General features: G+C 39.5%; 1 protein-coding gene across 3 annotated transcripts in view; it reads left to right on the plus strand.

Moving 5' to 3' along the window:
* Positions 1 to 16,209, plus strand: part of CTCF (CCCTC-binding factor) — a 47,667-nt gene that overhangs the window by 20,155 nt on the left and 11,303 nt on the right. For all 3 annotated transcript variants that reach the window (XM_042970321.1, XM_042970324.1, XM_042970322.1), the window contains 5 exons: positions 7,025 to 7,814; positions 8,181 to 8,351; positions 11,871 to 12,004; positions 13,386 to 13,506; positions 14,196 to 14,345. In XM_042970321.1, coding sequence (XP_042826255.1) covers positions 7,034 to 7,814; positions 8,181 to 8,351; positions 11,871 to 12,004; positions 13,386 to 13,506; positions 14,196 to 14,345 — 1,357 coding nt within the window. In that variant the 5' untranslated portion in view covers positions 7,025 to 7,033. The remainder of the gene's footprint in view (positions 1 to 7,024; positions 7,815 to 8,180; positions 8,352 to 11,870; positions 12,005 to 13,385; positions 13,507 to 14,195; positions 14,346 to 16,209) is intronic.

Genomic DNA, 16,209 nt, shown 5'->3' on the forward strand with positions numbered 1-16,209 from the left:
TCCTATTATTTCTGTGTCTAAGCACAAAGCCTTCCTCATGGGTCAGAAGGCTATTCACCTTATATCTTTTTTCAGGGTGAGGGCTTTTAAGTGTGTGGGGGGGCAGTTAATATCTCCTTAACTCTTACAATGACATCATATTCCAGATGGATTAAAAATATAACTCAAGGGGACTTTGGGGTTCAGTCAGTTAAGCATCTGACTTTGGCTGTCAGGTCATGCTCTCACAGTTCATGAGTTTGAGCCCTGCATGGGGCTCTGTGCTGACAGCTCAGAGCCTGGAGCCTGCTTGGGATTTTGTGTTTCCCTCTTCTTTCTGCCCCTCCCCTGTGCGCACACGCGCACATGCTCTCTCAAACATTTTTTAAAAATTAAAAAAACATATAGCTCAATATTTTCCAAATAGTTTAATAGCTTTTTGGTACCTTTTATGAAGTAATCCTCTTCTCCCCACTAATTTTTAAAATGACAACTTTTTATATTCTAGGGTTTGTTTCTGGATTCTCTCTTCTGTTTAAATTTTTTTTTAATATTTATTTATTTTTGAGAGAGAGAGCTTGAGCACGGGTGGGGCAGAGAGTGAAGGAGACAAAAAATCTGAAGCAGGCTCCAGGCCCTGAGCTGTCAGCACAGAGCCCAATGCGGGGCTTGAACTTGCAAGCCATGAGATCATTACCTGAGCTGAAGTTGGACACTTAACTGACTGAGCCACCTAGGTGCCCCAATCCTCTCTTCTGTTTAAATTGATTGGTTGTGATAGTGATAGTATACATTATATTAATTATTGTGACTTTATAATATGTCAATATTTGGAAATAGAAGGTTGCCTTCATTTTTTTGGAAATTTTATTGCTATCATTGTTTATTTTTCAGACACTTTGAAAATGACTTTATTTTAAAGTAGAAAGAATTAACAGCTTTATGATGTTTGGCTTTTCTGATCATGGATACAGACAGTAGTGTCTGTTCAGTGAGGTCTTTTATGCTTCTTAGAATCAAGAGGTTTTTTTGTTTGTTTGGGGTTTTTTTGTTTTGTTTTGGTTTTTGGTTTTGTTTGTTTGTTTGTTTTGCCTCTTGGAAGATTTTTATATGCTTCAAATAGGTTTGCACGTTTTTAGTTGAAGTTATTTCTATTTTGATATATTTTAAGAATGGTAAGACTCCTTATATTTCTATATTTTTGTGTTTTCTATTACATATGTATACACACACACATCTACATATATACAGTTGTAAGTTTTAAGTTTATTTATTTTTGAGAGAGAGCATGCATGAGCGGGGATGGGGGGGGGGCAGACAGAGGGAGAGAGAGAATCTCAAGAAGGCTCCATGCTATCAGTGCAGAGTCTGACATAGGGCTCAAACTCAGGAACCGAGAGATTATGACCTGAGCTGAAATCGAGTCAGATGCTTAACCACCTGAGCCACCCATGTGCCCCTGGTTTAAAGCCCATCTTATTCTACAATTTGACGAAGTGTACAGAAAATATAAATGATAAATGATACAAAGTAAAAACCCTAGAAAATACAACTTAGAATAGGAAGTTATTATATAGCTTGAGAGGAAAAAAATTGAACAAGGTGTGGCCCAACTAAAAAAAATGGTAACTCATGATCCTGTAACATAGGTCTCAACAATGAAAGGAAAAAAATCCTTAATTGAAGAAGACCTTTCCAAGTGTGTAATTGAAAATTTCTGCCACGTATCCTTTAGTATAAGCCAAGGGCATAATGCCAAAACAAAACTTGGTGAAAGCAGTTCTGTAGGGATAAGACCATGTGACCCAAATATACCAAGCTTTTTTTCTGATGGTCTGGCATAAATCTGGGATAAAGCCTAGAATAGAATGCTGAATTCCACTGAGGGGTCAAGTCAGATAAGGACAGAAAAGTCTCCTTTGGATTTGCCAATTAAGGGCCATTGCTAGGCTTAGAGCAGTTCAGTAGAGAATTGAGGAACAAACTGGTGAACCAAGGCATGGAAGAGAAAAGAGTGGAGACAGTGTGGGGTTGACCATGGAAGGAATACAGAAATGGCAGGTGCTAAATTGTCAAGTGGGTTAAAGGAAGTTTTAAGATGGGAAAGATTTGAGCAACATAGAGCTGGTAGAAAAGACACTGAGGCAAGAGGGCGAGGGCTGATCCAGTAGGCTCCCAAGGATGCAGGCCAGGCTGGTGGTTAGTTAGGAGTATGGCCAGACCTCAGGGGCCTCTGTTAGAGGCTAGGCTTCCACATCCTCCCACTCACCCAGTCGTCAAGAGCAGGGACGTGCTCAGATGCCAGTTTTCCTCTCTGCCAACCCCAACACTCACAGGTGCCAGAATCATCCTGCCACAGTCTGAAGGAACCTCCTCTTGCCCCACCCTCTACCCAGAAGTTGGTCGAATGATGTTTAAGAAATGTTCCTGGGGTGCCTGGCTGGCTCAGTCAGTAGAGCATACAACTTTTGATCTCAAGGTCATGAGTTCAAGCCCCACGTTGGGAGTAGAGTTTACTTTAAAAATTAAGTAAATATATATACCAAAAGTTATTGGTTAAAATAAAATAAATGTCCCTAAGCTTTACTTTGTCATGAAGATGACAGAGAATACAAAATGTCTTCAGAAGACTAACCCACTTTGTAAATTCAGAAGACAAGTTCTTCAGAAGACTAACCCACTTTGTAAGCTCCTCGTTTGGTTAGTGATGCATTAGGGACTGGAGTACAGGTTTCCTTATTCCTTCTCAAGTGCCATCGAATTGAAGGTGATAGCCAAGCATCACTGGGCGAGAGCTCTCGTAGGCAGTGAAAAAATTAGAGAATTGCAGATGTGGGTTTGAAAGACCTCTGTGGAGACAGCTGAAGTAAAAAAAGGCTGGCGAATAGAGTGGCTACAGAGAAAAGAACAGAGCCTTGATATGCTCAGAAGGTAGGTGGAGTAGCTCTCAGAGACAAAGGAAGAGAGAGACCTAGGAAAGACAGAACCAAGGGAGAAAAGAGGTTAATGAAGGAGGAATACAAGTTTCATACCGTCAGATGCCAGAGAAACTGAGATTGAAGGTAAGGGGAAGGTCTTTGGGTTGGTTGCTCTGGTGCTTGTGGACCAAGCAAAGGGGATTATAGGAAGCTAAAGAGGAAGTGGGGTCCTTTTCAGTAAGGAACGGTTCTGAAGATAGAGCAAAGCCGTATAAAAATGTGTGCACACTATATGTATAATACAATGTCATCTATGTATAAATATCCATAAGGGGAAAAACACTGAAAAAAAACCATACCAAAATGGTAGGTGATTAGGTAAAGGAATTGTGAGTAACTGTTTTTAAGATTTTATTTTATTTTTTTATCTTGTATTTATTTAACTTTTTTTTAGAGAGCGAGCATGAGTTGGGGAGAGGGGCAAAGGGAAAGAGAGAGAATCTTAAGCAGGTTTTCACACTCTGTGCGGAGCCTGACACGGGGCTCATTCCCGTGACCCTGGGATCATGACCTGAGCCAAAATCAAGTTGGATGCTCAACTGACTGAGCTACTCAAATGCCCCTAAAGATTCTGTTTTTTAAGTGATCTCTGTACCCAACATGGGGCTTGAACCCATAACCCCAAGATCAAGAGTCACACGCTCCACCAACTGAACCAGCCAGGCATCCTATCAATAACTTTAAAAAAATCTTCATGTGCTTCCTTTTTCAGATTTCTCTAAATAAGCTACTATACTTTGATAATCTTTAAAAAATGTGTTCTGGGGGCGCCTGGGTGGCTCGGTCGGTTAAGTGTCCGACTTCGGCTCAGGTCATGATCTCACGGTCTGTGAGTTCAAGCCCCGCGTCGGGCTCTGTGCTGACAGCTCAGAGGCTGGAGCCTGTTTCCAATTCTGTGTCTCCCTCTCTCTCTGCCCCTCCCCTGTTCATGCTCTGTCTCTCTCTGTCTCAAAAATAAATTTTAAAAAAAAGTTAAAAAAAAATTTTTTTAAATGTGTTCTGGAAATAAATGTAAACCCCTTTCTAGTGGTGGTGTCCTCAGAAAGGTTTGATAAAACCTAGAAAGCATGGCTGACTCAAGCAAAGAGGCAGAAAATTGGGGAGTTGGGTAAGTGTAAGTTTGTTCTCTGTGTGTTGTGTGGCTAAGAGAAACTGAGTAGAAGCAGAGCCAAGTCCCTGGAGGAAGAGAAGAAATGGATCAGAACTGCCAAAGGGGTGACAACAGCTAGCAGAGCACAGTCCTTACGGAGTGGGAAGAGAGACCTGGTACAGCCTATTAGGTTAGTTATTGATTCAAAGGAGAGACTCCCTTCTCATGGAGAATATTAGGTAAAGTGCTTGAGGGGATGCATTGAGTTTTCTAAGCAGTATTTGGGAGAGGCTAATACCTTGCTACTTTGTGCCTGATTTTTCTCTGTAAAAACAAGCTGCTGCTTTAGTACCCTGAGTAGAGGCCCATGTTCAGGAACCTTATGCCATTTTTTTTTTTCACAGTGAGAGAATACTCTTGTCAGCTCAGCTCCCTGGCAACACAATTGGTTTCAATTTGTACTCCTTTCTACCACTTCTTCTACTTGGTTTATAATTCCAGTGATTTCTTTTAGGTTAGACTTAGTTATTTACAAGCAAGTTTTTTACAAGTTATTTATATTTAAAAGTTCTCAAATTCAAGGCAGAGAGGGGATGGATTTTTCTGTGTCCTTCAGATTGTTGTGTGCTTCACAACCCAACAGAACTTAGACATTAAATGTTTTCCTTCCACTAGTTTTACCATTAAAGATAATCTAAATAGCCTGGGGTTGTGTGATGAGCCTCTGACAGGGTCAGCATTAGCATTTATGGCTTATGGATTTTTTGTTCTTTGTACTTTGGTATTTTTCCCAAGAATGGTGCCAAGGTAGATGGGCCTTTTCTCTGTTCCCTAATGCCAGCATTTAGAATTATCCCATCCTTGTTGGGGTACTAATTTTGGGACATTATTGACCTGAAAATTCTCTCTTAAAATATCTGTGAATAACGATGGTATAAATAAATGCTTCTCAAACTTTAGTATATGAAACCACTTGGAGATCTATTAAGTTGCAAATTCTGATTGTGTGGAGTCCAGGAGAACCTGAAGAGGTGCCTGGCATGGCTGGCTCAGGTGGAAAGAAATGTGACTATTAATCTCCACATTTGTGAATTCGAGCCCCACATTGGGTTGTAGACATTACTTAAATAAGTAAACTTTAAAAAATAAATAAAAATAGGTAGTAACTCTTTGAATGCAGGACCAAGCCTTACCCATTCTCCTGTAGTGTTTGTATTGCCTTACAGGTGGTCCTGACTGCCAGCATGGGTACAGTGTTAAGGTACCCAGACAGAGAATTGGAAAAATGTGTCTGTAATAGAAGTAGCAAAAGCTTTTTGTGAGACTAGGGCAAGAATACAAAACACTTTAATTTTGAATTAAGCTTATATATGTGGGTTTTGTTAAGTTGGATTATTGTTATGAATTGGATGATTGTTCAGACCCATTTTACTCTTAGGTATCTGGGTACTTTGAGTATTCACAAGACTTAAGAGCCGGAAACTATGAATTAGCTGATTTTTTTTTTTCCATTAAAAAAAATTTTTTTTAACGTTTATTCATTTTTTGAGAGACAGAGCATGAGCAGGGAAGGGGCAGAGAGAGAGGGAGACACAGAATCCGAAACAGGCTCCAGGCTCTGAGCTGCCAGCACAGAGCCCAACATGGGGCTTGAACTCAGGGACCATAAGATCATGACCTGAGCTGAAGTCGGACGCTTACCCCGACTGAGCCACCCAGGCTACCCCCACCTTTTTTTTTTTTTTTTTTTTTTTTTTTAAATGTTCAGTTAACAGTTGAGTACTTACCAACCTAGGCATAGTGCTAAAGAGTAAAAACTACTTGTTATACATGGTCCCTGTCCTCAAGGAATTTGTGGTCTTACAGAGGAGAGAGGTACAATGAATGTCAAGTTGATGGTATGACACAGGAGGTAGTGTTGTGTGGACAGTCGGGACCATAGGAGTGTGGATCCAAGGTCTGATTCTGGCTCCAAAAAAACAGTGAGAAAACACTATGACATGGAATATTTTCTAAGGTAGAATTTAGCTAAAAATAGCAAGGCCCTCTGCCAGTGTTTTTATTAATAGATACAGGAAATGTATAAGATGTAAACTAGATTTGTTAATAATTCTTTAGTATCATCAAATACCCAGAGTTGGAAAAAAAAATACCCAGAGTTAAATCTAATTGTCTCATGTCATATTTTTTTAAATCATTTGTTGGTTGGAATCAGGATCCAGAGAAGATCCATATGTTGTGATTGACTGTTGGATTTTTGTTTTGTTTTTGTTTTTGCTTTTTCTTTTTGTTTGTTTGTTTTTGGATTGCTATGTTTTCTTAAATCTCTTACATCTATCAGGGTTTCTCAACCTCAGCACTATTGACATTTGTGAACCAATAATTCTTCATTGTAGAGGACTGAACCTGTGCATAACAGAAGATTTAGTAGCACCTCTGGCCTCTACCCCTAGATGCTAGTAGCATACCCACCCAGTAGTGACAACCAGAAATGTCACCAGGCCTTGCCAGATGTCCCCTGAGGGCAAAGTCACCCTAGGTCCAGAACCACTGAGGTGTAGATTCTTCCTCTATCCTTCCCATTTTTTGTGTTGGTGATTTATTTGCAGAAGAAACTGGGTGGTTAATCCTGCAGTTTCCTTCAGTCTGGATTTCACTGAGTCATCCCTGTAGTGTAATTTAACATACTCTGTCACCAATTTCCTGTTAATTGGTGGTTGGATCTAGAGGCTTGATTAGTTTTGGATTTTTTGTTTTGTTTATTAACAAGATTGCTTCATATATAGGTTGTTCTTCCATCAGGAGGCTCATAATATCTGTTTTGTCTTTTTGTCATATTAACAACTGTTGATTTCCTAATTCACTTGCCAAGGGTCATTTTGTTTTAAAATGTATTTATTTTCATTTGGACAAATTTTACTTTAAATGACAATCTGTGAAATAAATAAATAACAACCTGTGTTCTCCCTTACTAAAGGAAGGGGAAATGGAAGGTGAGGCGGTTGAAGCCATTGTGGAAGAGTCTGAAACTTTCATTAAAGGAAAGGAAAGAAAGACTTACCAGCGACGCCGGGAAGGTGGCCAGGAAGAAGATACTTGCCACCTACCCCAGAACCAGACTGATGGGGGTGAGGTGGTCCAGGATGTCAATAACAGTGTGCAGATGGTAATGATGGAACAGCTGGATCCTACCCTTCTTCAGATGAAGACTGAAGTAATGGAGGGTACAGTCGCTCCAGAAGCAGAGGCTGCTGTGGACGATACCCAGATCATAACCTTACAGGTTGTAAATATGGAGGAACAGCCCATAAACATAGGAGAGCTTCAGCTTGTCCAAGTACCTGTTCCTGTGACTGTACCTGTTGCTACCACTTCAGTAGAAGAACTTCAGGGGGCTTATGAGAATGAAGTGTCTAAAGAGGGTCTTGCAGAAAGCGAACCCATGATATGTCACACCTTACCTTTGCCTGAAGGGTTTCAAGTGGTGAAAGTAGGGGCCAATGGAGAGGTGGAGACGCTAGAGCAAGGGGAACTTCCACCTCAAGAAGATCCTAGTTGGCAAAAAGACCCAGATTATCAGCCGCCAGCCAAAAAAACAAAGAAAACCAAAAAGAGCAAACTGCGTTACACAGAGGAGGGCAAAGATGTGGATGTGTCTGTCTACGATTTTGAGGAAGAGCAGCAGGAGGGTCTGCTATCAGAGGTTAATGCAGAGAAAGTGGTTGGTAACATGAAGCCTCCAAAACCAACAAAAATTAAAAAGAAAGGTAAAATTAGTTTATCCATTAAACTCTCATAAAGTCATTTTGGGATAAAGCATATATAACACGGTGTACGCAAATTATTTTAAAGTAAATGGATTTTTTTTTTTTTTTTTTTTTTTAAGATCATGAGGTGGGTACCAATCCTTTTAACCAGTCTAAAAGAGGTTTTTCCAAATTGAGTACTTTTTAAGTCCTGAAGAAGACAAAGAAGTAAATCTATTAGTGGCATGAAATAATTCTGATTTAATATGACTTAAATTGGATTTAGTTTAAAAAAGCTAATGAAATTTATTTGTAGAAATTTAACATTAGGGTTAAACTTAACACTTTGAAACCCTGGAACAAGTAAGTGTTTTATTTTGCATATAGGTGTAAAGAAGACATTCCAGTGTGAGCTTTGCAGTTACACATGTCCGCGGCGTTCAAATTTGGATCGTCACATGAAAAGTCACACTGATGAGAGACCACACAAGTGCCATCTCTGTGGCAGGGCATTCAGAACAGTCACCCTCCTGAGGAATCACCTTAACACACACACAGGTGCTGGATATGAATGTTGGGGGCTGCAGCATAGCAAAGTTTAAAACTTGGGTTTTAAGTATCCTCAAAACTGGTTCCAGTGGGAAGTTAAAGAAGAACAACTTTTGTTCTTTCTTATGCTGGTTTGTTTGTTTTAAATGTTTATTTTTGAGAGAGAGCGTGAGTGGGAGAGGAGCAGAGAGGGAGGGAGACACAGAATCCAAAGCAGGCTCTAGGCTCTGAGCTGTCAGCGGAGAGCCCGACGCAGGGCTTGAACTTATGAGCCATGAGATCATGACCTGAGCCGAAGTTGGACACTCAACCGACTGAGCCACGCATGCGCCCCATTTCTTATGCTGTTTTGTAATCCTGATTTATTATAAGCAGATGAATTTATAGGCAAATGTAAAGAAAATTTAGTGGAAAATAATCCAAATTATATAAGGATAGTGATCCAGAAAAGCTGATCTATGATAGTTAATCTGTAGTATTTCCTGAAGAACCTCACCATTGCATTGCTAAGGTTTTAACATCAGTGACAAAGAATGACCCTGAAAATTCCCAGGCAACAATTGCCAGGCACTGTAAGGACAAACATTAGAAATAGCAACAAAATCCTACCTTGGTAAAAACCATGGTTTCTGGTTGTTTCGCCTCAACAAAGGTAAGTAATTCAGAATTGCAGAATGGAAAGTTAAAGGCATTATTCTAGCAATCCAAACATTTCTTCATTTGTGCTCCATATATACTTTAATATTCTAGTATTAGCTTTGTGTTGGCTATGGTTAGGTTCCAGGCATCATTAAAGTTGGAGGGACAGTGTGCTGGAGCTCTCTTTAGGGTCTTTTCTGGGCTTTTTGCTCTTTCCGTTTTGGCATTTGGCTGCAAGTGCTAATAGAAACTTCTCTCACATGGTTCTTCATGCAGAGTAGATTTCCTCTCCAGATTCTCCACCTAATATGGCTCTTGTTTTTGATTGATGAACTGGTTGTTTGTTGAGCATGATCAAGTTGAGTTTGCCCTGTAAGCAGTATGCTGTGCATTAGTATATGTTTTGCTAATATGACCTGGTCACTTTTCATTGTCCCTGCTTTCTACTCAGACACTTGATGATATGATGTATTTAGTAGTTTGAAGACACTACGAAAGTGCATATGACTGGATAAAAATATATGGCCCCATAATAGGACCTCCTAAAATGGGAATGCTTGATGTAGACTGTGTGTGTCATGGTCTAGTCCTCAGCTTTGAAAATAAGAGTGTGGTATGTCTGGTGCTCAGAGCTAATTTGGCAGCACTAATTCATACTAATCAAACCCTCAGCGGTCAGATGCATATCAGAAAATCAGTTTACAGTGAGGAATACACCTTTTCATTTTCTGGATGCAGTTGTATTGCTTTCTAGGGGACACTCTTACCTATATTGAGATGATGTAGCAACTGACAGGTGACTTGGTGAGCATGGGCCCTGAGCATAGGGACATAAGCAGCCAGGTGGTGCAACTCAATGAAAATCTCTGTTGCACAGCAGTGTCTCTTCTTCCCTAATTGCCATGCTGTGTCTACCAGTAGCAGGCCTCTTTCTGTCCCCTAGATAGTACTAGGTAAACATTAGAAATTCTTGGTTTTCAATTCACTTTGTCCTAAGAGAGATGGATCCTGCTTTCCTCCTCTCATTAATTGTTGTTCTACTTACCTGTCTGTGCTGCCAGACTATATTTTTCATAGAGAGAACTCTATCCTTCACTCCTACATCCTTAGTGGTACTAAAGAAGCAAAATGAGCATGTGAACATTCATTGGAATTTCTTGGAATTTTTCATTACTGTCATACTTTAATCACACTTCCTCTTGTGGGTTCTCTCAATCTCAGAATCATTTCTGCAGGTGGGTAGTCCTATTCTTTGCATTGTAATTCTTCTTAATACCACTCTCAGGGGAAGTCTTCCTTTGGTTTTGGTGTTTGGGGTTACCTTGTTGTCACCCCTTACCTGCAGTGCATAATTACAAATGGTTCCCAGTTTTTGAGTAGTGGTTTATGAAAACAGCACTGTTTTCTGCTGTCAGCTTATCTCTTTATTGTCATTATTACCTGGGCATATTTCCAATGCTATATTTAGAATATAAAGTGACTAGAAAAGATCCATTAAAGTAATCAATCAGTTATGTTATGGGTCTACTATGTGGGAACATATTAAAAACAGTAAGAGTCTTCCTTAAAAAAAAAAAAAGTAAGGGTCACCTCGGTGGCTCAGTCAGTTAAGCATCTAACTTGATTTCAGCTCAGATCATGATCTCACAGTTCATGAGGTCAAGTCCCACGTCAGGCTCTGTGCTGACAGCGTGGAGCCTGCTTGGGATTCTTCCCTCACCCCCACCCCACCCCCCCCCCGGCTCATGTGCACACATGCCTTCTCTCTCTCTCTCTCTCTCTCTCTCTCTCTCTCTCTCTCTCTCTCTCAAAAATAAATAAACATTAAAAAATTAAGAAATGTAAGTTTCCTTCAGTAAAAGGAAAAAAGAAAAAAATGTATTAGTTTGTAAAAATGTTTAAATATTCTACGAATTGACATTCAGATCACATAGTATTAGACATTGGATGTTGGAAAGTGATCTGTTCAGGGGTGTCAGGCTGGCTCAGTCAGTAGAGCATGTGACTCTTGGTCTTGGGTTGTGAGTTCAAGCCCCATGTTGGGCATAGAGCCTACTAAAAAATAAATGATCTATTTAAATCACATAAAAGGCAGTACTACTTTTTAAAGCCTTTGATAAATTTCTAGATTTATCAAAACAAATTTATATAGAAAACAAGCTATTACATATGTGAGGTTTTTTTGTTTTTTAAGAAAAAAGTATCAATATGGACAGCCCTTTGGCCCTGTGTATAGTCACAATATAGTAAGATTTGATATGCAAAGGAATCTTGGGTCAAGTAACTATTAATTCTGTGGCCTGTACTTGACAGAACATTGAAGTTTATTTATTTAATTTTCTAATGTTTATTTTTGAGAGACCGAGCACAAGAGGGGGAGGGACAGAGAGATATGGAGACATAGAATCCAAGCTGTCAGCACAGAGCATGACGCGGGGCTCAAACTCACTAACCGTGAGATCATGACCTGAGCCAAAGTCAGACACTCAACTGACCGAGCTACCCTGGCTCCCCACAACATTGAAGTTTAAAAGATGTTCTCTATTTTTTTTTTTTTAACCAAGAGTTGAAGCAGACTTGTGTTTTTATTAACTTTTGATCCATAGTGATCCGAATTTATAAACTAGGGATAAAAAAGATTTTGTATTCAAAAGCATCACTCACATGGGTAATTAAGAGAAACTAAATGTTTGGCACATGTTTCCAGTATTCTGGGGTTACTGTTAGAAAGTCGACCAGGCCCTCCCATAGCTTTTGGAGCTACTCTCAGGCTGGTACAAGATTGTTGAGATGACCAGAGTTCAACATCATGCAGTTTTGTGTCACATGTTGAACTGTCATTAATTGTGCCCTTGATCTTGTCTTCCTTTTATAACTTACTTTCCCTAGGTACTCGTCCTCACAAGTGCCCAGACTGTGACATGGCCTTTGTGACTAGTGGAGAATTGGTGCGGCATCGTCGTTATAAACACACCCATGAGAAGCCATTTAAGTGTTCCATGTGCGATTACGCCAGTGTAGAAGTAAGTGTTCAGCTCCTTGTTGGTTCCTGTCTTAAGACCATGATTCTAGTATAAGGATAAAAACTAACCAAACTGACTTAAGATGAGATAGAAAATCTTACCAGATTATATTAACACTCCCACTCCCTTTCCCCGGCACCAAAAACAAAAAAAAACTGTCATGAGTGTGAAAGATTTACCCATTTTTAAAAAAAAGCATTAGTTCCACATGTTATTACAGATACGTTCTACCAAACATTAAAGAAATAAATAACTGCACCTAGAGTATTTAAAAATAGAAAATTTTATCTCCTTTACTATTTGAGGTTATACTGTTACCAAAACTGAGTAAGAATGCTACCAAAAACAAAAGGGTATCTTTTTCTCACAGAAAAATTAAATTACTAAGTAAAATTATTAACCAAATTTAGTAATATATTATAAAAATAAGTGATTATGAGATAGACTATATCTAAAATGCCAGGGTAGTTGAACATGAAGAAATTACTGGTTTGTGCTATATTGAGAGGTTAAAGAAAACCATATGATCATTTCTATAGATGACTGAAAAACTAAAATTCATTATTTATTACCATTTAAAGTCCTAGCAAGTTAAGAGTAGAAGAAAATGGCTTTACTATAAGGAGTGTATACCAGAAACCTATAGTCAATCCATCCTAGTTAACTCTGAAATATTGGGAGTATTCCCATTAAAATTTGGAACAAGACATCTCTTCTTACCGTTACTGTATCAAAATTGTATTGGAAATCCTAGCTAAATAAGAAATGAATTATAAATGGAAAAACAAAAAATGGTATTTGTGGCAGACATATTTGCTTACATAGAACATCCAAGAGTATTAGCTGAAAACTTAAAACAGAGTCCATTTGGATGGCCAGATATAAGACAAATACACAGAAGTCAGTAACTTTATATGATCGATAGTAGGAAACAGGTTTACATTCTAATAGCAGTAAAATCATTTAGGGGTAAACTGAACAAAAAAAAATCTGATACCTCTGTATCTGTGAGGAAATTATCTGTAAATAAGCATAGATTATTTAAACTATTAAGGAAAATTTCAAAAGTGGAAACATATATAGAAATAGATAAAATAGGATAATACACCCCCATGAATCTATCCCCCAGCTTAAATAGTTACATAATAACCAATCTTGACTCATCTGTGCCCCATCCATTTGTTTACCCTCTTCCTTTGGACTATGATAAGGATTTGAGAGACAAAGGTTACAAGTAATGAGGAAGAAATATTATATTTTAGGCTTTTTCTGTATTGTGAACTTCAGTGCCCAAAAGCTAAGCTTTTGTGCCTAACCCACAGCACTCACATTACAATCAATGTTAACAGAAGTAAGAAGTTTGATTGCTCTCGTGTTTCAGGTCAGCAAATTAAAACGTCACATTCGCTCTCATACTGGAGAGCGTCCATTCCAGTGCAGCTTGTGCAGTTATGCCAGCAGGGACACATACAAGCTGAAGAGGCACATGAGAACGCATTCAGGTAGGACATCTTCCCTTGTTATGTTGATGAGCTGCTTTTCAGTGGATTCCATGGGACCCTGTGAACCACCTCACGCCCCTATTCTTTACCTGAATGGAAGCTAGCATGAAAGTAATGGAATTAACAGATGCTTTTCTGGAATATCTTCTGAATTCATTGCTCTGAATATACATTGGAGAATGGAAAGTTTCACTATTAGAAGTCGTCTGGGTCGAATCCCTAATTAGCTCATTCAGTTTTCCCCGTACTATCTTTTTCTAAAAAAGAAAATCTTGTAGGGGCGCCTGGCTGGCTCAGGTGATAGAGCACATGATTCTTGATCTCGGGGGTTGTGAGTTCGAGCCCCATATCGGGTGTAGAGGTAATTTAGAAAGAAAAGAAAGAAAAAGAAAAGAACTTGTAGGTCCTCCTGTCATCCATCTCCTGCCCCCCAAAGGCAAGCCTTGTCATAGGAACTGCTCTCTTTCTCATGTGAATGACTCTGGTAGAGCTGGCAGAGCAGGGGTGGCGGCAGCAGTTTAGGACTTTTCCATCTCTCAAGACAGGCGCAAGCCATGCAGTGGGCCTGAGCCCTCTGGGTAGTACCCAGAGATTCTCTGTAGCTTAGCTTTACTGCCTCCTGAATTACCCTCCAATTAAATGGTAATATTCATTTTGTCTAATTTGTTCATTCTCTATTTCCTTTTAAGGGGAAAAACCTTATGAATGTTATATTTGTCATGCTCGGTTTACCCAAAGTGGTACCATGAAGATGCACATTTTACAGAAGCACACAGAAAATGTGGCCAAATTTCACTGTCCCCACTGTGACACTGTCATAGCCCGAAAAAGTGATTTGGGTAAGTAAATGAAAAATGTTTCTGAGGATGTGCGAAAATATGAAGATCATAAATAACTTCCTTTTCTGATTCATATAAGCTTTGTGTATATGAATGGCCTGCCACTTAATAAAAGCCATTGCTGGGGCTCCTGCGTGGCTTAGTTAGTTAAGCATCTGACTTCGGCTCAGGTTGTGATCTCATGGTTTGGGAGTTCGAGCCCCGCATCGAGCTCTGCACTGATGGTAGATGTATTGCTCCTTGAATATTATTCTTCTAAATGTTTTTATATTTAGGTAAAATGCTATACTTTACAAAATATCTTTTACTTTAACTTTTCTTTTTGAGAGAGAGAGAGACCAAGTGTGAGTGGGGGAGGGGCAGAGACAGAGGGAGACACAGAATCCAAGGCAGGCTCCAGGCTCTCAACTGTTAGCATAGAGCCTAACACAGGGCTCTAACCCAGGAACTGTGAGATCACGACCTGAGCCGAAGTCGGACGCTTAACTGACTGAGCCACCCAGGTGCCCCAGCTTTGTTTTACTTTTTAACTCATTTGATCTTCACAACAACCATATGAAGTTACCAAGGCATATGTATTTTAGTATTATAGGTGATAAACTTGATGCTCCAACAGGTATCTTGAGCAGAGCTGCTACACAACACAGCTTATAATGGCAAGCTGGTCTTGAGTGCTCTTAAGAGCCTCTAGTTCCACTGAGGAACATAGAAGTACTTGGGTCATATCAGGAGCATACTGAGCCATAGCATAAACATGCCCTATCTTTCTGCAACATTGGTTTTACTCAAAGATTTTATGTAAAGTTCTATAATTTAGCTGGTGTCTTAAATCATTTTTGTATTAACATGACCATATTGAACAAAATGCAGACTAGCGCACATTTTTTCAAGTTGTAAGATTTTTAATTTTTTTAACATCTAACATTCATTTTTAAGATGAAACCACAAGTTTGAAGCAGAGGACTTTGGGCTCCACATAAGACCCATGTGTCATGTGTTCGTCCTACTCTGCTGTTAAGAGGACTTTGTTGGAAAGATGTAAGAGGCACTGTCCTCTGATAAATGAGTGAGTTTTTCTATTCTTATGGTACAGAAACCAAAATCTAAATTAATATATCTCATGGCAATGTGTGTGAGCTACTAGGCCACTGTCTGGATTATTCAAAAAACATTTTAATGTTTATTTTTGAGAGAGACAGCATGAGTTGGGGAGGGGCGGAGAGAGAGGGAGACACAGAATCTGAAGTAGGCTTCAGGCTCTGAGCTGTCAGCACAGAGCCCGACGCGGGGCTCAAACCCAGGAACTGTGAGATCATGATCTGAGCCGAAGTCAGACGTTCCACTGACTGAGCTACCCAGGCACCCCCTGGATTATTCAATTTTTTAAAATTACTCACTTTTATGATATAAATAAATATGTTGGATGTTTTATATTTGCATGATACCCCTTAGGCCCTACATAATTGCCTAGGAGCTGTCAAATAATAGTTATTTCCCAAAACCAGTCCCAAAGAAGTTTGTGTTCCCTCTTCAAAGCAGGCCTGATTTCACACTAATATGCCATAATTAAAATTTATCACTTTGTAGGGCACCTAGGTGGCTCAGTCGGTTAAGCATCCGACTCTTGATTTTGGCTCAGGTCAGGATCTCACAGTTCATGGGTTCAAGCCCTGAAAAAGTAAGGATCGAAACTCCCAAATTCCTGTTATCAAATCTGTAAGCCAGTGTGCATTCATCTTCTCATTTCTCATTTGCTGCAAGAGAGTTGGCATCACTCCTCCTGTTGGTGGCCTGTCCTTTTGCCTTAGTCTTGATCCTACTGTCTTGTCTTCTTTGCAGCTTTTATACCATCCTGTACCACCTC

Source organism: Panthera tigris, chromosome E2, assembly GCF_018350195.1.
Source record: "Panthera tigris isolate Pti1 chromosome E2, P.tigris_Pti1_mat1.1, whole genome shotgun sequence".
NCBI lineage: Eukaryota > Metazoa > Chordata > Mammalia > Carnivora > Felidae > Panthera > Panthera tigris.